This window comes from Lates calcarifer, linkage group LG9 (genome assembly GCF_001640805.2).
Source record: "Lates calcarifer isolate ASB-BC8 linkage group LG9, TLL_Latcal_v3, whole genome shotgun sequence".
In the NCBI taxonomy this organism is placed as follows: domain Eukaryota; kingdom Metazoa; phylum Chordata; class Actinopteri; family Centropomidae; genus Lates; species Lates calcarifer.
The window spans coordinates 10,546,438-10,567,861 of NC_066841.1; the positions used below are offsets into that span (position 1 = coordinate 10,546,438).

Sequence of the window (21,424 nt, forward strand, 5' to 3'; positions counted from 1 at the left end):
GGGCTGGTGGCGCTTCCCCACCCATCTGACAAGAAGAGAGTTCCGGGTTCTTTCCAGCCGAGAGCTACTCGCTACTCCAACTGTTGCTGCTCTTTCATCGCGGCGTTTATACGGCAGCGCTATGTCTCTTTTACTGGACAACCAATTCAAAGAGCTGCCTCCTGACAAGTCGGTGGACACAAAGTTGTTCCTGGACACTGTTTCTCATATCCCTGCATTCTTTGGTGAGTATATCTACTTGGAAGTCGATATAAAAACACGCTTAAAGGTGACTTCACGAGACGCTGCTGGCGCGTGGCAGTCGATGTTACGGTTCATACTTTGCCGACTTGTTCCTCATGACATTGTTGATTCAAATGGCTTGTCACTTGTTTGATCTGCGAGTGTGCCTTTAAGACAGGACGTGTTTTTTTCCCACACACACACACACACACACACACACACGGCTGAAGTGGAGCTGCTGGGTCACGGTGGGGACCTGAACCAGCTGAAGCCTATAGAGAAACTCTTTGTTTACTCATTGAACAGCTCACACATTGACCTCATTGTGATTTAACTGAGACTATGTATTCACTGCACCCCCCCTCTCCTATTTGAAAAGGCTGATTTGTATCCATCCCCCCCTTTGAGCCAGGGACATGTGTGATAAAGTCATTCATATTTTATTGCTTTGCTCTCAAATGTCTGTCTCTCTTTCAGACTGCTTGGGATCAACAGTGTTTTCAGTCATCAAATCCGACATTAATGGCAATATAACGGTGAGATACGGATCTGTCTGTGCATTTTCACGCCTCTGCCAGTGCACTGGTGTGTTTTCATACCACAGTTAGGAATTTAAATGTGAGCTGGGGCCCAGTGGTGCAGCCCCCTCCATGCAAACTCAACTCATGTATTTTTTTCTTCTTTTTTTTTTCAGAAAATTAGAGGAGTATATATGAAGGATCCTGCAAAGTATGTCACCCTGCAGGATATCCTGGTGGCAGAGCGAGAAGCCCATGCAGCAGAGTGGCCTAAAGTTGGAGCAACATTAGCTCTGATGTGGCTGAAAAGGTGAGCACTCCCTGAACTCGGTGTTATGTCACACTGATTGTTGAACCCTCAGTTGTTGAGCTGAAACAAACAAAACTGGCTTGTTTCTCTTCTTTTTTTCTTTTTCAATACTGGGTCTCTCCTGCAGGGGTCTCCGTTTCATACAGATCCTGCTGCAGAGTTTGGCAGATGGAGACAGGGATGAGAACAACCCCAACCTGATTCAGGTCAATGTCACCAAAGCCTACCAAGAGGCGCTGAAGAAATACCATGGCTGGTTTGTGCAGAGGATTTTCCAAGTGAGGAAGATGTTTCCATTCTTAACCATTGATTTTATTTTTAGAATAAAAACAGTTGACAAAACCTGACTCATTTGAAACAGTAGATTGTGATGTGTTGAAGGACTGCGTCTATTTAACGTTCACACAAGTTCTTTTTTTTTTTTGTATGCTGCAGGCAGCGTTACACGCAGCTCCCTACAGATCAAACTTTCTCAAGGCACTGTCGAAGGGAGAGGAAGTGAAGGAGGAGGACTGTCTGGCAAACGTGCGTCAGTTCCTGGTTAATTACACTGCCACTATAGATGCCATCTACGACATGTACACAGATCTAAACGCAGAGCTGGACTACACTGTTTGACGGCCCAGGACATTCACTGGACTGGACAGGTGCAGGAGTGTCCTTCTTGTGTCAGACAAGTCTGGCATTTGAAGTTGTTTTTAATAGGATTGTTTTAATTTTCCTTTTAAGTGTGGTATTTATTACTCTTGATTATGCCTTACTTAATATTAATACTGTATATTTGGTCTTAAAATTATGCAAATGCCTGAAATTTAAACAATCACTCTAACAGAAGGTTATGTTTGTTCTTGTACAAAATTCCAAATAACTGAAAGATTGTTACAGCACCACTCAGATTATGTAATTGTGGAGCTGCTTTATTTATAGCATTAACTGGCAGCTTTCACCTGACCCATTGAGAGAAGAATACAGAAATGTTCTATTAGTACGGGGAAACATTTCTATTAATTTTTCTCTGCCTCCTGAGCCCAAGCGTTACCTCAGCTGTTAACCTGGGATCAGCGGCCCCAGTGACTTTTTAATTTAACAGTACATTTCCACTTGTATATTAATTGCTGGAGTCCACTGAGTACCTTGGTGTTACTGAACAAATACTTAATATTTTTGAAGCGAGCGCAGAGTGAATATATTTGCAAGCAATTCTGTTTCAGAGAGAGACTTTTTTTTTTCCCCCCCAGAGGCTTTTTCCCTGGGATGAGTTTGTTGTGTGTCTGTGTTTAGCAGGGAGGTGTGGTTGAGCTGTGTGAGCTTGTTTTGTTTGTATTCTTCTGTGGCCTGCTACATTCCTATTTTTGCCTCATGCTATGATGTCTAAAAATAGCTTAAATTCCAGGACACAGTGTGTCATGTGCACATTTATTAATAGGTTATTAATTACTAGTGGATCCACATTTTCTGTATGAATACTTTAAGATTGGTTGTTTGTTTCTGGATAATCAGCTATCATCAGATTTGTTCTTATCACAAAATCTTCATGTTTGATTATTGACTAAAACTTTTAGTCAAACCAGTAAAATCACACTTACACATTCAGTTCATTAGTTTTACTCTAGGTGGCGATATTTACATGCTTTTTGTTTCTTTTGTAATCACATTTGCAGTGCAGTTTCTGCATGAGACATTTGAAATTATGTTCCTGTTAAAAATCAAACTATGTTTGCAGTGCAGATATAGTTACAGCCTAATGAGATCTTAAATGGCTCCTTAAAAACTGTTTTTATTGATGTTGTCTTTAATTCTGCAAGGGCTGTTTTGTAGAAAGGTCTTGATAAACCTGAATCTGCTCTCAGCAAAAATGTTTCCAAGGCTGGCTGATGATAAAAATGCTGGTACATTTGAGTTGGAGCACTATTTTTTTTTTTAAATTCAAACATTGGCTGTTAATCTGAGGGAAAATCCCCTCTCTTTTTCATGTCTCCTAATCCTCCAAATCGACCAACCTCTTCCTCTGCCCAGTCTTACTTATCTGAAGTGTGTCCCAGAGGCCAGAGTGGCTCTGGTTCCTCTCCCAAAGGAGCCGCAGCCTGAGCTAATCGTCTCTGAGAGAGAGCAAGAGGAGCATGTCTGTAATCCTGTAGGTTTATCAGAAGAGTGGCCTGGCCTGGCCTGTCCTGACTGATAGATAGGATGGAAAAGCTCCAAGCGAAGCCGGAACACAATGGGCTAAAGACAGGAAATCATTTACAGCAAAGCCTCAATGACAAAACCACTGACCTTTAACTCTGAAATATTTATCTGCAGTGAAGTCATCAATTGAATATTGCAGTTTTATTCACAACAGTGCATCTAATGCCATTATTCACGCCATCCAGGTTATTTGTTTTGTAATAGGCTACTTAAAGTGGGTGCGCATTTTATGTCTGTGGTGATCTAAACTACATTACTGCTATAGCGTCCAATTTAGAGGGACAAATGAAGCGAAATAAGAGGTGCATGCAGGCACACCATCTAAGATTAGCAATTCAGTCGCTGGGTAATAGCAAGCCCATTTCTAAATAATGTGAACAGTAATATTCATGTAGATTTATCTTCAAGAAAGCTTGTATTTTTCATACACAAATGTAATATCTTAAGGAGAAGGCCAGCACATTTATATGTATTTTGAGGTATTCAATGGCTTCTGCCTCAAGCGCTGGCCATCCATCTACACTAACATAATTCACTATAACAAAATTAGTGCTTTCAACTTGCATCATTTATAGAGCACCCAGTCCAATGTATTTTAGCTAAGCATTGACTTACATCATATTATAAACCTGAGATCCTCCAGTGAAAAGATGGATCTTAATAAAATGAGATCTGTGGCTGCAAAAAAAGACACGCCCGGTGGTTAAGCTTTAAATCCCTTTGCAATAAAACCAGAAAAATGTCTCGTCTTTCCACAGCTAGTTTATCATTCATGAATATAATCACGCCGTCTTCCCGGCTACACGTTTGACAGATTAGAGCTAATAATATGCAATAACACAAACTACTTGCTGGGTTTAGAAAATTTCATTTACTTGACAATCCTTATTAAGAAGAGGCAAAAAAGGGGTGAGGGTTTAGGGTCATACATTGCAAAATGTAGTTATTTCACCAACATACTTCATGGAGAGCGCTCACATGTTCATATATAATAATTGCACTTTATAATTATAGAGACAGTTTTCTATTTAACTCAACAGGCCGACATAAATAAATAGTATTACAGAACCAGTGCAGACACACAAAGATCTACTCAGTCTCACGTCTCACACCATCAGAGATAATATAGCCCTACAAAGAAGATAGTGTAAATGATTCAGGTGGCCTGCTCCAAAACATAGCACGCCGTTGTGTGAAACAGTGTCACAACCTTCCAGAGGAAAAAAAATATTTTTTCATTCAAGAAAAATGTCCACACAACCTCTTAAAAATATCAAACGAAATAAACAAAAATAACAACCAAAGGGCACATGTTGCTTGGCCTGAATGCCACAGTGTTGATTTGGATATGCAACAGTCCTAATATGCTGAGCTCAGCGTGACAATGTTAAATCAATTAAGATGTTAAATAACATAACCTTGTCTATGACTGCATAACAAAAAAAAACAAAACAAAAAAAAATCACATTTGTACGCAAATGATGAAAATGTTTCCCCATACAGCAGCTAGGAGATTTGCATCATATTGCAGAAGCCGGGTGCGCTGTGTGTGTGTGTGTGTGTGTGTGTGTGTGTGTGTGTATAACACGGGAGTCACTGAAAAGAGGACAAAACTAATGAAGCAGCAAACAACTAATATTTCAGTGGATAATTAAGGAATGTTCCCTCTCAAATAAGAAGCCATTGTATGTAAAAATATACAATATATTCACAAAAAGAGATCCTTCCCAGATTCAAGTGTTTTTTAGAAGGGTACCAATGATTATTTCAGTTCAGTGAGTTTCCATTTTTGTAAAGGCCTACGGAGGAATCACCTGCAAAATAAGACTTTGTTTGTTTTAAAAATGTAATGGCAAACTCTGATTGGGTGCTCAGCATTGGTAATTAAATGAAGAACAGCAGGCATATTTGATGGCCATTTAGGATATAAAAATAAAACATGAGAAGTCCATAAGATAAACCTATATCTTAAGTCATGATTATCATTTACCATCGGGCTTATAGCACAAAGCCTTCTACAAATACAGTACATGCACAAACTAAAAAAGGCATGTCTCAGTCTCATAGATGTCTGAACTGACGCACGTCCTCTTCCTATAATAGGTTTTTCGCACCTGCGTCCCGTTGTGTACCAGCACCTCGTCTTATCTGTAGACAGGGAGTTGGATGTGGGTTTGCTGGTGGTGCTCCAGCAGCTGAGGCATCCCCATGGCTTCGTACCCACGGCCCAGCATGCGTTCTTTGATGCAGGGAGGGTGGATCTCACTGATGAGGCACTCCAGAGACTGCAGGCTGCTGCTAAGTACTGCGGCGTGGCACAGGCTAGAACTAGGCAGCCCGCAACAGAGGTTTTGGTCTGCGCTGTAGGCCTGGGTGTGAGGGGGAAAAGGAGGGTGGAGCTGCGGCTGGTGACGCTGAGGATGGTTGTGGTGGTGGTGGTTGTGTTGATGGCGGTTTGGGTGGAGATGTGGATGGGAGAGCCCCAGATCTCTCGGCCTGGCTGCACATGTACCCGTTGCCAGCACCTGAGAAGTATAACAGTCGCTGTTAGGGGTGGTCACGACGCCGTCCCAGAGAGGGGCGAAGTACTGTCCGACAGAGAACTCCCCCTGCATGGGAGCACAGTTCAGAGAGGAGCCGCTGACCCGCTCCTGCCCAGTACCTACGCTGGGGGGATGCGGCCTGTAGGACAGCTGTGAGGAGCACGCCAAAGGGAGGCAGGTTTGAGGAGACTGGCCAACCCCAGCCTCTGCTGCTCTGTGCCCCTGAGCACTGTTACTCACACTGTACATCCTCACTGCTACATGCTGATACGACTGCTGCTGCTGCTGCTGCTGCATTTGATGTTTGTGCTGCCACACTGTGTAGTCTCCTTTCTCTAAGTAACCAGCTTTGGCTATGTCTGCGCTCTGTGTAGGTAGCACCGCTCCCGTGAATGCCAGACTGCTCTGGGGCGGCACTCCCAGGACAAAGTCTGAGTCTGAATGTGCCACTGCAGCCACAGCCTGCAGAGAGGGGCTGGCTCGAGCCTCCCCCCCCAGCTGCGGGGCCTGGCTGTGGGGAACTCTGCTCATCTGCCTCATCAGGCTTTGAACCTCTGCCAGCTCAGACTGGGGGGCCAGGCTCTGATCTCCGGAGGCCATCCCTGCACTAGAACAAAGTGTCTCAATGGGTACATCAGGGGGCTTACATGCGCTTATATGATAGGCCTTGTGCCCGTGTCTGACAGTGTAGCCATTATTCAGAGGATTATTATACGGTGCCACAGAGGCCTGTGTGTTTGCATGTTTAGTCCTCCTGCCCTCTGAGTTTTTCACCACACCTTTGACCACAACAGAGGCTTTGACGATGGCCAGCAAGCCCTGGTAGCCTCCTGAGTACGGGTGTGAATACGGGCTGTAGCGGTGGCCTGTGGTGTCTAAGCCGTTGACTGTTTTGTTGAGCTGTTTGTGCTGCGGCACCCGCACGTCAGATGGGAAGATTTTGATGGACAGCGGGCTGTTGGCGGTCTTCTGGGCAAAAGCATCCAACTCTGCAGGAGAGGGGTACCGAGAAATCATGGAGGCTGGCTCGCCTGAGAAAGGAAACAGACAAAAATAAGTGATTAGTCTACCAGAAGCCCGATGAAAACCTTTTATCTTGTGTGTGTGTGTGTGTGTGTGTGTGTGTGTTTGTTATTCTGTTGTTTTTTCCCTTTCATTCTCAAACCTATTTCAGGGAATAATGGGAGACATCGACGTGTCTTACAAACCAATTTTAGGGAGGGAAACACCTCCAGCACTGCTTGATCAGTGCTTAATGAAATTAAGTCAGACTTTGTTCAACAGAGAATTAGTTTACCAAAGGAAATCAAAAAAAAAGGGAGAAGAGCAGTGGCAACAGGAGAGGGGAGAGACACTAATTTTACTGCAGTGGCTCCAATGAGACAGATTTGAAGATATTTAGGTGTTAAAACCAAAGATTGAGGAACAAGCAGCTGTGCTTTAGACAAAAGGTAAAAAATCACTGATTGGATTAATTATTGATTGATATTTCAGTAATTTGCCTAAATGCTGATCCACGCTTAATATTTGGTATTTTTTCAGTAACACTCTCATCATTCAGGCATCATTGGTTCCTGGCTATGAAATTTTATCCCACTTCATGCTTTTATGAACCTGAACCTTTTTACTGTAAAAGCCCGGATCCTGAATTGTGAAGGAAAAGTCGTCGCAGATGGGGGGGCGGACAAAATCACAGAGAGCACCACTGATTGAATTGTGTGTGTGTTTGTGTGAGAAAGCTAACAGGACAAACTAAGATTGGATTTAAATACTATTATTCAGGCAATTTCATGGCTGCTTAACTCCTCGCAACAAAGGAAAGGTGGAGAAGGGGCCCCTCCATTTAAAAACAATAAATCACCTGTTAGAAATTACCGCCACCTTTCCGAATGACACTTTTATGGAATTCCTGACATAAAAAGAAAAAGCTCCGAAATTAACCTGGATCACGCTGTAAATTGGCAGAAATCATGGCAGGCAAAATAACAAGCCTGTAATCTGCAACAAAAGGGCTAAAAAAAAAAAAAAAAAAAAAAACCAAAACACTTCATTTCATTTTCAATAACAAAACCAATTCCAGCTATGCAGGGGAGAGGCTCACTTGTTGTTCCCATTTGAAATTGATTTGGGAGTTCATTTCATTTCAGGCCTACAGTGAGCCTCCCGACTGTGAAAATGATTCAATCTACAAGATCCATCTCATGAAAGAAATAAATTGGGTGTTTAAAATGGAGGAAAGAGGTAAGGTGGAGTGCTCAATCCATCCAGAAATCTCCCAGCGGAGCAGAAGGAGCAAGCACCATGGTGCCAGGAGCATGAATGAATTCTACAGAGAAATACAACAAAGCAAAACACTGCTTATTATGTATCATGGTGTAGTGCTGCTATAGAAAACAATGACATCTGGGATGGTGGAGAGGTGTTTATACTGTATACAACATCAAGATGTGAGCTCTCTCTTCTCTGGTTTCCCATAATCCTACTCACAGGGAGAGAGAGAGGTAACGGGGAAAAACCAGCTGCAATAACAGTTTCTGGCCTTTGGCTAAAAACTGAATATTCATGACTGCAAAATGAAATGTAGAGGAGGTGGTTCTCACCCACCTGAAAGAAGCTTAGGTGATGGGAAATGATATTAGAGTATAACAAATCCTCAAATCAAGACACGCCGGCATTGCTACCACAGCACACAACTTTCTATTTTCTGCCCTAAGACAATGTTGCTCAATTACCAAAGACAGATAATTTAGCCGTTTTCTTGCTCGGTAAAATGTCAGTGTTAAGCCCTGCGTGCTGCGATTGGCTTGCTGTTCCGCAAACATTTCAAGCACTTTGAATGCTAACACGTCTTCACAGGGTGTCTGATATTGTTAGTCCAGAGATTACAGCCCTGTCAGAGCCGTGGAGACACAACACAGCTGCACTTCCCACTGTGGCTGCCTTAATGTGGCACTATGGAAACCTCATTAGCAAACAGGCCTTCCCCACTCCGCATTCACATATGTAAGACCACTACTGTGTGGCACATGCATGAAAAGGGGGATGATTTTTGAGCCGGTCTTGGATAATGTGAAGTTAAAACTGAGATCAGAAACAGCATGACTGGCATTAAAGCTCCTCTAAATTACAACCAGGGGTAATTGTTTCAACCTTGAGGACTTTAATACCAATCAGTGGTGTTAAATTGCAGTAAACTGAGCACAGCACGTCGTGGTTACCAGTCAGTGGTGGCTGGTAGCAGTGGTAAAAAGTGTATCTTGAATTTTTTGTACAAAATCTGGTTCATTTCATTGCAAAAACACACCCAACTCAAAAAGTACCTAAAATGTGTGGATCATTAATTATGTGTCACTGTGATAGCTGAAGTTTCCCTCTGAACGTGCCAAAAATTCAGATTCAGATTCTGATTCTGATTCTGAAAGCCAAGAGCCTACTTTGCAGAGGGTGCTGTCTCACCCAAACTCTCAACATAAGGGCCCATGCATACAAGCAAAAGTGATAATTGATGCATCACTTCTATGGTGCTCCGCAGGTGTCATTTGCACTTTCCGAAATCGAATTTGAAAGCTTTGCGTTGTTGCTTTATTTTTTGCTGTGCATTTGACCCTTTTTTTAAACAGCTGGCATATTTCAAAACACGCGCATCGGCTGCTTCCAGCTCATTTTGGCCTTTATCCTGACAACAAGCAAATAAATAAATAGTAAAAATGTACAAATGAGGCCAACTTTTTCCACCAACCTTATTATTACTTAGTGGGCTGCAGACATTATATTCATCCCAGCTATTTTGCTCTTTTAAAACCCAGGTATTTGAACTGCAGCACAAGAATGTACAAGCCAGTAAATTAGTAAATGCTTTCACCGAGCAGGTGAAATGCCTCAGCTACAACACAGCTGTACACTTTTACCTCAAGAAAAGTAGGAGTCTCTTAATGAGCCTATGTTGCCTTTAGGAGACGATTTTATTTATGTTGCTCTTCTGGTAGCTCATTTATGCAGGCTTAAATTTTAGTACATAGTCAGCACTTAATCCAGAGGAAATGTTCGGCATAGACCACAGACCAACTGAAAGTGGCTCAAAATTACATTACTTCTGTTTACCCCCAAACCTGGGGTCACCACGGGCGGCTGAAAGATAAATCTTTATTTCTATCCTATCCTTACCATCTCTCTCTAGCTTTACCTCTGCAAACCAGTGGCTTGGTTAAAACAGATACAACAAACAGATAAACTACTCATCTGTGAATTCAGTCTAAAAAATCTTCTTTAGATTGTCAACTATACATTTTATTGTGACATGGTTTTCTGTGCAGTCACAACAATATTCGGTGGTGTAAAACTAAGATAAAAAATGAAAACAAATATGAGGCTGTTCACATGACAACGGGGAAATGGCAGCTACGTGTTGTCAGGTAAGGAATGGCAGAGAGATAATTAGCAGTCTGACCTTAAGCACTTAATCACCCTGAACCTGCAGACTGCACGCTGTTTCACTCCTCAGCCCTGACAGAGAGCAGAGGCACAGAGGGAAAAAAAAAAAAAAAACCAGCACAGAAAACAACATCAGCCACTTTTTGCAGGCTACCTTGGCCAAGGCATCATGCAGCGCTTATACATTTAAATTCTTTGACCCTTTAACAATTTCTCCACACACTTGCTTTCAGACGGGAGGGGGGGGTCTGATTGAAGTAGGTTACGTGGGATTAAAAAGCTTGTTTGGATTTTTCTTTTCCTCAAAAATCTGCATAATGATGCTGATGTGCGACGCATCTACAGCTCTAGATTGATAGATTTAATGGTCCCTGCTACTCTGGCTTGAATATTTTCTTGGTTCGAGGGGGCTCTGCACATTAAACATGCTGCTCAACTGTTGTGGCACCATGCTGAGTGAAACTGGCACACTTTCATAGGAAACACCTAATCCTGATTTCTTCTTTCTATGCAGGAGACTTGCTTTGAAAGAAACAGTTGGGGGTGGGGGTGGGGGGCAAATCATAAACTCTAATCACCACTAGGCGTAATTTATTGTGCGTGTGTGTATTTGTGACTTAAACAAAGAGATTTCAAAAATGTTAGCATAAAAATAATCTGAGGGGGATAAAACATGGCATTTTTAGTCACACCATGGCGTGTGCATGTATATATATGGTCTTTCATAAGCCTGATTCCACCCCCATACAATTCTGCCACTTTAAACTGCTTAATCTTTTTCCCGTGGTCACACTCGAAGCCATTTCTCTCCAGATTAGAAGCTGGAGACTTCATTGTTTTGGAGCAGTTTAAGTTAATCACTAATTTATGGGCAAAACAAGCCCCAGGGGCAGAGCTGAAAAACAGGAGTTGGGCCCAGCTCATTGCCTTTCCAAAACCACCACTTCCAGCCATTAAATACCCGCAGGGGCCAACATAAGGAAACAATTAGAATGACCGCTAGATATGATTCCCACAGGAGATAAAACAAAAATTCATAAATTATTCCTTATTAATATCTGTGCGTGTTGGCTGAACTGCCAGCCAAATAAAATCCCACAGGTCTTTTGATGTTACGCTGAAGACTTATTGTGAACACTTCTGTGAGATAGCATGTTTTTCAAGAGTCAAATCCTCAGCAGGAACACGGCACCGAGAACTGGCAGTTAATTACAGAACAGTGCTTCTCAGCAGGCGTAAATACTTGTTTACCACACCAATAATCCTGATATTTAAAATACTCTGGCCTAACTTAATAACCAGGGACTGAGCTCAGCACATTCACAATGCATTTAAAACCTATGGCTCTGTTACCATGACAACCTCCTCTTTGCACCCACTTGGCCCAATAAGCCCAGTCATTAGAACCATGTAATTAATTGGCCCTGCCTTCAGTCATCTGTTTGAGATGAGCTTCTACAGTTGACTATCTGCTGGTTAAGACAGAGCAACGAACACAGAAACTAGCAGCTGCTGGGTTCTCGCCACAAATTGAAAATAAAATTATCCTGTTTATTTATTTTGCGTCATTTACATGATTATATGTAAATTGTATTCATTGTTGATGGATAACTTCAGTCAGTCAATTTCCATCTTCAGCCAGGGGCATAACATGTCAAACCAAGCACAGAGCTACACAGCTACCACAATGGCAATGATTTATTAAGTTGTTACAGAGTTTCCAAGGTATAAGAGCGATTTCAGGCGCCCCTGGCTCTGGAAGTAATAGTCCCATTCATTTTCTCATCGATAATTTTAGGTGACTCACAGTTGGAGCACTTCTAGGGCTTAGATAGACGTAAAACTCTCCGAGCTTTATTAGCACAAAATATAAAACAATTGTGGTAGAAAATAACTTTGGTTGAAAAATAAGTGTATGGGTACATAAAAAACATAGTTGAGAAGCCAACTACAATTCCCAAGGTGCATTTGAAATCAGCTCACTTTTAGATTCTGGGTCAATTTTGGGATAAATTTGGCAACAATATAACACTGTTTTGTTCCCAAATGTAACAATGTACTGTTTTGAACTAGCTGTCGTTGTGACTTGTACCAGCTTTGATTGGTTCTCCATAGTAACAGTGGCCGAGGCTCATGGGTACTGTAGTATTTAGAGCCATCTGCCATGCAAACTTGCAGACAAAACCTGATTAAACTAGTTGCAATAACACACAGCTACAGGGTGACTTATGTTTCTTCAACATTTGCATTCAGTTGAAGCTGTGTTTCAGGCCACCTGACAAATATAAAGGCAAATCATATTCTATTAAGATATGATGTAGTCTATACATTAAAAATCTTTAATGTTAGCCTGCTAAATATTTGACATTTTTAATCAGCGAGTAACATTAGTTATCTTTTCTGTTTAGTGCTGGACAGGGCAGCAGAGTTGTTTGCTGAAAACGGCCGCCTGCTGCTGTTAGAAACAGAGCTAATGATTAATACAGGTTTAAAGAGTCTCATCACCAGTAAGGTGCAGTATCAGCAGCTTTCCTCGTGTCAAAGTACTTCAATGAAAAGGCATTAATATTTATCTCCTAAGAGGTTAACAAAAGGTTGCCAGTTAATGCCTCCATGTGGTTTAGGCAACCTAACAACCAAGACAACCATTAGATAGAGATGTATGAAATGGAAACAGTAGACACAGGATGTGCTGACACCAGGGCGCATGCTCTTAAATCTCACTCACACTAACTTCTCTCTTCATAACATTCACAAACACACAAAAATAAAAATACAGACACCCATTCACCCCATTTTCACATGCCTCGCTGTTTCCATGTCCATAATCTCTACATGAAGGGTGCTCATAGAACAGAGTAACCTCAGGGTTGAACACTTAGTTATGTGTGCTCAAGGAGGCTCTGGCGAATACTCCTTTGCACCAGTGTCACTCCTCATTTGTTTCTGTGCCGCTTGGCCCAGCTTGGGCAAAGTTTCCCCGTCTAAAAGCCGGCCTGAGCACAGGCCAGGCCAGCAGCGTGGGAAAAAAAAGAAGCATTTCCAGCCCCTGCTTTCAAGCTGAGATAGCAGAGAAGAGCACGCAGCTCTCATTCACTCTCATCGCATAATTCCTAACACTCGTTTCTCAGAAATCTTTCACATGGGTCTGTGTGGCTGAGAGCTTTCATGCCCTCTGCCTTCCATTTATTGATGGCTAAAAATGGAAATGGCTTTCAAAAGCACAGCAGCGACCAAAGACTGTCCCCATTTAACTCGATCCAACAACGACTCATTTAATGAAGGAGCCGGGGCCACACAGACTGAGCTCCCATTGGCGGTCTGTTTCCCCCATGGCTGTGCTTGAAATGTCAGGCTTGAGCTGGAGGGGTGCTGCACTACGCACAGTCGCAGTACATAAAACTCAATGGGTGGTGGGTGGGGGTGGAAGGGTGGGAGGCCCTGCAGGTAAACAGGATGAGAAATGCACCCCTGGTTCTGCCTCAGGCAAACTAGGCCCTTCTGTCCTAACGTTTAGCAGACAAGTGCTCCACTGATTCCCAATTAATATTTAATAACAACAACAACAAAAAAAAGACAAAGAGGCATTTCACCCAGGGAGAGAGATGGGAGATGAGGAGATGGGGGAGATGGAGCTTGAGAGAGGAGGAATTTCAGCATTTCAAACATGAGGTCAGTTGGATATACAGTGAAGTCTAAAAATAATACTGCAAAAAAACTGTCATCAATTAACTACACAGTCTGTCTGTGACACCACTACACAGGTATTTCCTCTTCATCTGGCTGATTGGACCTCATCTCAGGCTCATGTTGTTATTATACACTTCCCTTGGCTGATATCCCTGTTAGTCTTGTTGCACCTGTTAGATCAGGGTAACTCTTACGGCTCTTATCTATCCAAAACATACGTAAACACCTGTGTGTACAATCAGGTGTTAAGTTAAAACAGACGCTGAAATCTGATAATTACATGCTCAGTTAAACTTTGTATAACAGTGCGGTGCATGATACGTAAATAATGGTATTCTATATGAAAATGCACAGCCCCATGCAAATGAACGAAACATTTACTGGCAACAGGGTCAGTCAGATAAGATCACCTGGAACACTGCCCTGTCCTACACACAAAAGACACACATATCATCTGAATGTACACCATGTTACTGGCCAATATTTGCATACTTTTTCTTTCTCAGAGAAAGCCTGAACTGTACTGTTACATGTACGTACATTGACCCCTGTTAGCTTCTGCAGTGCAGTAGCTATTCTTCCATGGGTTTAAATACAGACAACACATTAAATATATGACAGCACAGGCTCAGAATAATAACATCTCCAACATTTATACCAAAAAGTAAACAAAAGGACCAAATATTTTAATATATTATTATTATTATTGTTGTTGTTGTTGTTGTTGTTAATAATAATAATAATTTAAGATATTTTATGGCTAAGTGCATTTATGAAACTACAACACCAACACACACACACACACACTCAGCTGAGCTCCTAAACTGTAAGTAGTAGATCTTCAATATAGCTTCAAACCAGACCCAGCAGAGTATGAGGCATCAGCAATTTTTTTAAAGCAATTGAGAAAAGGAAACCACAGCAGAATAACTTCATTTGTAGTTTGATCTCATTATATGAATCTGGACTATCCAGGAAGAAAAGAGACTGTGTAATTTGGATCACTTCACAAATAATATGGATGTAGAGTTGTGTATGTTTAAAAAAAAAAAAAAAGATCAGACCAAGAACTAAATCTGCAGACATGCTGCATTAAACCAATTAACTGAAAGAAATCTAATCACAAATGTCAATCCAGGTTAGTCCCAAAGATACCCACTGAACCTTTCTGTGCATGCGGTATAATCAGTCAAAATGAAGGTCAAACAACACTGATGTGCGAGCGCTTTCTGCACAAAATGTGAACATCATTAGTGACCCTGTATGGGAGAGTTGATTAACTCTGTAATTTCAGAGTCCACTTTGACCTGAACGCATTTGCACTGCAGGAGCACGCTGATTAGCAGCCCAATTAAAAGGCATCATCATCAGGAGGCCCATTATTTTTAATTCGAGAAGCTTTGCAACAGCTGAAATCTCAACTCACTGCTAGAACCATGCGTTTCTATGTATTCAACTAATGTTGTTTGTACATTGTGACCATACTCGCTAAGATATTTGATGTCTTTTACAAAGAAAGCATCAAACAGATAGATATCTAGATGCATAGCCATTCCCTGGTTTGGACCCAAGATCTGACAAACCAGTCCCACCCTATTTGGACCCTTTTTCTGGTCAGGTTTCTGGAGGAATGTGTCACGTGAGATATAGATGAAGGAAGGTTATAATGTGTTTGACAGAAAATGCTGATTATGAGCAGTTGTGTTGATATTTATTCTGTTGATTGTGTTTAGGGGTGTTTTTCTAGTGTTAACTTGTGGTATTTATCTATTGTGTAACAGATAAATCACTACTGCAAGTTAATCAATTTACTAATTGTTATTTCCTGGAGTAGGAGGGGCCGCTGTTGTATAAAAAACAGGAGTTGGCTCTTCTCCCAGGAGTTCAGACCATGCTGGCATGAGAAAGCTACAGTGGCATCCAAGGGTCCAAACTTAAAAGGACAATGCTTGTGCAGAGCTGCTTTTTTTTGTTTGACTGGTTTTCTCCATTTTTTGAATGATCTTTATGTGAACTTGGGAGATGGCAAGGTCAAGCTGAACATCAACATTAAAAAGTCATTCTGGAGCAAGACCAAGAAATCCTACCAGTCACTAATATTGTCTTAAACTGGCCTGTTCAACTGATAAATCTGTAGAGTGCTTGCCGTCTGATACAGACTCACCTTTGTGTGTGCAGGGCTGCAGTGGTGGTACTGGCAGCAGTAATGGCGGTGGTGGAACATCGAGGCTTTTGGGTGTGCAGGCCAGATGCTGCGACGAGAGGTTCTGCCGTCTCTGGATACAGGCCAGCATGTTAGTTCACTAGGGCTGTACACAGCCTGGGTAAACCTGCTAGAATAAAGGGGAAAACAATGGTTTTCACTTTATAGCCAATACTATGAACACCAAAGGTAATGCTGATTAAACAAGACTAAAAGCAACAGCGTTTTGGGCTAAATGCTAACTTCAGCATGCTAATATTGTCATGATGACAAAGCTAACATGCTGGTGTTAAGCAGGTATATGTAAATCACGTTCAACGTTAGCTACTTAGCACATTAGAGTATCAATTGAGGCTGATGGGAATATCATTTGTTTTGCAGATATTAGGTCATAAACAATTAATTTAAATTTTGAATGGCGGTATTTAAATTCTGAATGTCAGTATCAAAATTTCATGGCAATCCCATCAATTAGCCATTGAGATATTTCACAAAAAAACAAAAATGTCAGCCTTGTGGTACCACTGAAGGTAAAGTCAGAGGACCAGCAAAGTCTGTAAGTCTCATTCTCTAAAGACCACAAATGCCTGTATGAAATTTTATGGCATTCAGGGCTGTAGTTGTTGAGATATTCCAGTCTGGACCAAGGTGGTGGACCAATACTGTCATCCATAAAGAAACAGTGCTAGCATGACTTAGAAACCTTTATCCGATTGCATTGTCATGCCACATAGATCTGAGGATCACTGGAAAGAAAGTAGATGCCAACTTAAAGTTTGGAAGAAAAATCAAATGATAAGCAATACATTCAAACTCTTGCATCAAACATCAATTTGAAGAAAACTGCAGGCATGCACACCACACAAAAACCCCATAGGAGACTCTCCTCTTTCAAAAACATTGCTTCCACGTTACTTCAGTAGCTTAGATATCTTAAAACTCTTCAACGTCTTGGGTCCTTTTACCATATTAAAACTCCGAAGCCCCGCTTTGAACTGCCGAGACTGTGCATTTAAGAAAGTAATATCACTTAATGATGACTCCATCTCCTCCCCCTGCTTAGTTGTTATGATGGTTCTTTCCTGTTATCAACCTTGGTCTGTCGGCTGCAATCACACAGATCATTTACAAGGCCTCCTGTAGCCTCAGGCTGTGTGTTTCAATTTGTAACTAGCCCTGAGACCTGGGTTCCTTGTTCCATAAATTTATGGCTGTATTGATCAGCAGAGAAAGCCAAAACCAGCTCACTCCCTAAAATAGGCTGGGCTGTTTGCAGAGTTAAGTATTGTCGGAGGAAATGAGAGGCTGGGTCTGAAAAAGAAGGCGCCTCTCCACAGCTGTGCTGATTGAAGCAATCACTCTGAAAAGAAAGCCAGGCATTGGGGGAATATTTCAGAGATAATCGCATTTGACATTCTCTTTGATTATCTGAAAGAGTCAGCAAATCTGAAAGCTAGCACTGCAAAACTAAAAAACCTGGGGCTACCATAAAATACTTATTACCGTATGTAAATCAGGTATCTTGTAGACCAACAACTGCAATCAATGCAAAATATGACAGATGTGTGGCCTATAAGTCTGTCGTTAATGGTTGATAAATCCAATGATTGCTAATAGAAAGAGACACAGTAGGCCTATTTTCATTTCAAGACAGTAGTCCCCAACAAGGGTGATATAAGCCTGCAGCATACAGCTGTCAGACTGCCTCTTTTTCTCGTTTGGTTTTTCAGTTCTTCAGGATTTTTGCCTTCATTTCTCCCTCAGGGTCCAGGGGCCAGCTAAAGTGAGTCAACCACAGAACAGAGTGTTCAGTGATGAGCTGCAGAAACATGATTACCTTCGCCTCAAAAAGGAAGAAGAGACAGAGTGGCTTTCATTTTACTCAGGTGCCAGCCCTCGCTCTTCTCTTCCTCGTGCGCCCGCTTCCCCTCCTCCGCTCAACATCTGTCCCTTGGTGACAAGCCCACTTCAAAACTGCTCGGTGCAACCTGTCTCGTCTGAGCACACACATCTGAGGAGCTAAAAGCCTCGGCATGGTCAGATTCCATTTTGGAAATAATAGCAGTTTCACAACAACCCCTTCCATTACCACACATTTGTCGGGAGGGAGGTGCCGAAAACGCAGAAGGAACACAAGAGAGAAAAAAGTATCTCCAGGGAAATCCCTTCACTAGCAGAAAATGAGACGTGAATTGGAATACCTTCCATTACCCCCGTAATTTGCAGCTGGAAGAAAATACATCAAGGAGGTCATTATAATTCAAAGGGAGGCCAGCAGTGGCTTTGAGAAAAAAAAGTTTCACTGAAAGCAGAAACGGGAGCTAGATACGATGCATAAAGTACAAGTAATGATGGTTTCTTTCATCCCTGCTATCTAAATTTTAAATTTAAAGAGATTTTATGAAAACTTAAGCTTAAAATTGCCTTCTTGCTCTTGAATAGAATTACCCGAAAAAGGGAAGAGAGATAAGAGATGAAAGCGCTCCCAGAATTCATGATAATATCTGGGCTAAGTTCTCAAGCAATATCAGTTCTCCATTTAATGTTCTGCTCAACAAAAAAAGTTCTGTGTCTTGCACTTTCTTATGATGTCATATCAAGATTTCTCACAACTGTGACTGCTGAAATTATATCTGACGACGGCAAAGTAACTGTCAGCAATCTTAAAAATGGCAGTCATTATTGTAGTTCAACTCAACCTTCACAAATAAGGTCAAAGATCTTTGTCATTAACATAATAGTCAGTGTGTTACTCTCCGTCCAAGACAGTTTGCTTCAATCAGCTGCTCAATCAGCAGCTAGTCTTTATGGAACACATTATGGTAGAGGTTATAAACCATATATCTCACGTTTCACATTTACCCCAAAGCCCATACTTTGGCACTTTGAGCGTCTTACAAGTTCACTTCCTCAAGGACTTCTGTAACACGCATATTAAGGAGAAGGACGCAAAGTTTAAGCTGCAAGGACGTCTAATCCTCGCCACTCTCGGGTGACATCCACACAGCTGATAAGGCAGCGTGATGTGGTCCGCTGAGGGCGTGCCAGTGAGATAAAGACCTTTTGCTTCGCAGTCCATCTGACTGTCCCCCCCCAGTTTCCCTGATAAGGTTGTTTTGGTAGACATGTTTATTTTTAAGCCTCTTCCCTCATCATTGACAGGATTTAAAATGCCTCATTTTCTAATGTCATCCATCCTGGGATCAGGAATGGGGCATTTTCTGAGAAGATAAGGTCAACTGAGGGAGCCATAAGGGAAGTGATGGAGAGACTTTATAATGGCTGCTTCAGTTTAGCAGGCAGATAGCTGATGCCTTACTTGTTATTATTTTAATAGCATCTGTTCAAGAAAAAATATACCCTATAGCTAATTTTCTGGAGACAGCTATTGATGCATTGTCATCAAACTAGCACAAATCATATACATGCTATAATAGGGAGCCTGACTTATGTTAAACTGCAGACTGTCTATGCTATTTCTTTGGATAATAAAGCTGGGTATGCATGATTACCCACACAATATTATGTTTTAAAAAATCAAATATGGGCCATGCCTAACTTTTTACCTGTTTGGCTGTGCAAAGTGGCAGCATAAGAATAACCATCAAAGCGGGAAAAAGCCCTAAATTATACAGGGACTCAGACGAGAGCATCTGTCTGACCTTCTGGAGTCTTTTATGACTCTGCACAGCATCAAGGGTCAGAGCGAAGATAGAGGCAAATTGCAAAGAGAGCCTCCCTCTCAGCAAACATGAAATGCACAGGGAAAAAAAAGATACACACTGGCTTTACACACACGCACACTCGCCCTGCCACATTTACACACACATTCACCCCTCCTTAACCGAACCATCTCAGCTCCTGTTAGCAGTTCTCAGAATCCTCAGTTAATAATTAGATGATAATGAAAAAGGTTTAAGACGAGCACCCTTTTCACTCTCTGGGTGGATTAGCATGTGAGTGCTATGCTAATGTTTTTCCTTCCTTCCACTCAGAAATTGCAGACGAGCGAAGAGGGGAAAGGGAAAGAACACAAAAGCAAAAAAAAGAAGACTAATTTAGAAAGAAAGAAATGATTAACAAAGAGCTATTGGTTATTAGAGAGGAGAAAAAGCAGTGTCCCTCTTTGAATGAACATGACATGGCCCATGAATAACAATCCACTTATTGTATAATTAATTGTATATTATGTATGGCTTTTACACCGTCTTCAAAGTAGGCACTGCAGGAACCTGTTTAAGTAATGGAGACCAGACAAGCAGTCTGACATACAGGGCTGCTGCAGCTGCTGGATTCATCTCTATACACCCTTCCTCACACACACACATACACACACAGATCCCCCAACCCCCTCATACATTTTTAATAGAATCTATTACTTCTGGATTAGCCGATAAGAGCTGCCCTGGTTAAATTCTATAATAGTTTGCATAATTGGTATCAGAGCAGCATATAAGAGAGACCCAGATTTCTCTTCTCTCCTTCTCTGTGGAGAAAGAAGAAAAAAGGACACAAAGGTTCACATACAGGATAACCAAACAACCCAGAGCCACACTGCACTACACTGCAAGAACACTCAAGGCCCGAGGCTGATAACAATGAGCCTCATTTCCATTGAGATTAGCTCCTGTAAAAGGTATTACAACAGTTTTTAAAAGCGTTTCCTATACAACTTGTGTGCCAGTGCAAAATTTATGTAAATACAATTGCTGGGCAATATTCTGACAGATGTCCACAGCATTCAGTTGGATGTAAATCATGCAGCATCAGTGGCCGGGTGTCTGGAAAAAAACATTTAACATTACACTTTTGCTCATGCAGAATTTCATGTAGCAGCCGCAACACAGCTGGGTTCTAATGAAGCCGAGGGCGCAGAAGTCAGGATCGTGCCGGAAATCACAGGTCTTCAACTCTGTAGCGGCAGTCAATCATCAAACTGACTGATCTCTTCTCTACAGTACCTTCAACATATTGCCTCACCATTGCAAAGACGCACATAATAAGGTAAAGTCTGCTGTTTTTATAAATCAAATATAAACCCGCACATCATTATTGTACAAACTAAATTTCCCTCATGTTCTTCAGAGTCTGTAAATTGCAGTTTCCCCCCTGCACAAATTCCTCATTGGTCTACTGTGCAAAGCGATTTACACACTTTATGGTAATCTACTACCAATATGAAAACTACATCAATCAACATTTCACAATCGATTTACCATCTAAAAAAAAGTTAGTTATTTGGAAATCCAGAAAAATGACATATTAAATATGAAAAGTCTTAAGTTAGCGAAAGATTGATTTACACATAAAGTTAGAACTG

At 41.6% G+C, this 21,424-nt stretch overlaps 2 protein-coding genes across 3 annotated transcripts; one reads left to right on the top strand and one right to left on the bottom strand.

The window, feature by feature from the left end:
• The first annotated feature begins 12 nt into the window (after nt 1-12).
• LOC108879848 (glycolipid transfer protein) lies at nt 13-19,626 on the top strand. Of its 2 annotated transcripts, XM_051072904.1 has the most exons (6): nt 13-224; nt 700-758; nt 917-1,050; nt 1,178-1,328; nt 1,486-1,697; nt 16,080-19,626. In XM_051072904.1, the coding sequence occupies exons 1-5, from the start codon at nt 122-124 to the stop codon at nt 1,666-1,668; spliced, it is 630 nt and encodes a 209-aa protein (XP_050928861.1). In that variant the 5' UTR covers nt 13-121; the 3' UTR covers nt 1,669-1,697; nt 16,080-19,626. The 2 variants fall into 2 exon arrangements, with proteins under 2 accessions (XP_050928861.1, XP_018526783.1); XM_018671267.2 differs by lacking the exon at nt 16,080-19,626 and having other exon boundaries at nt 14-224; nt 1,486-2,746.
• LOC108879847 (protein FAM222A) lies at nt 4,090-16,197 on the bottom strand. Its single transcript, XM_018671266.2, has 2 exons — nt 16,066-16,197; nt 4,090-6,811 (listed from the first exon to the last, which is right to left on the bottom strand). Exons 1-2 carry the CDS (start codon nt 16,193-16,195, stop codon nt 5,382-5,384), a joined length of 1,560 nt encoding a protein of 519 aa, XP_018526782.1. The 5' UTR covers nt 16,196-16,197; the 3' UTR covers nt 4,090-5,381.
• Nucleotides 19,627-21,424: the final 1,798 nt, after the last annotated feature.

Excerpts from the sequence above, each read along its gene's own strand:
- LOC108879848 (XM_051072904.1), top strand. The coding sequence starts at position 122 with ATGTCTCTTTTACTGGACAACCAATTCAAAGAGCTGCCTCCTGACAAG. Across the intron at positions 759-916 it reads ACATTAATGGCAATATAACG|AAAATTAGAGGAGTATATAT; the intron begins GTGAGATACGGA and ends TTTTTTTTTCAG. Across the intron at positions 1,329-1,485 it reads TTGTGCAGAGGATTTTCCAA|GCAGCGTTACACGCAGCTCC; the intron begins GTGAGGAAGATG and ends TGTATGCTGCAG.
- LOC108879847 (XM_018671266.2), bottom strand. The coding sequence starts at position 16,195 with ATGCTGGCCTGTATCCAGAGACGGCAGAACCTCTCGTCGCAGCATCTG. Across the intron at positions 6,812-16,065 it reads GCAGCCCTGCACACACAAAG|GCGAGCCAGCCTCCATGATT; the intron begins GTGAGTCTGTAT and ends TTCCTTTCTCAG.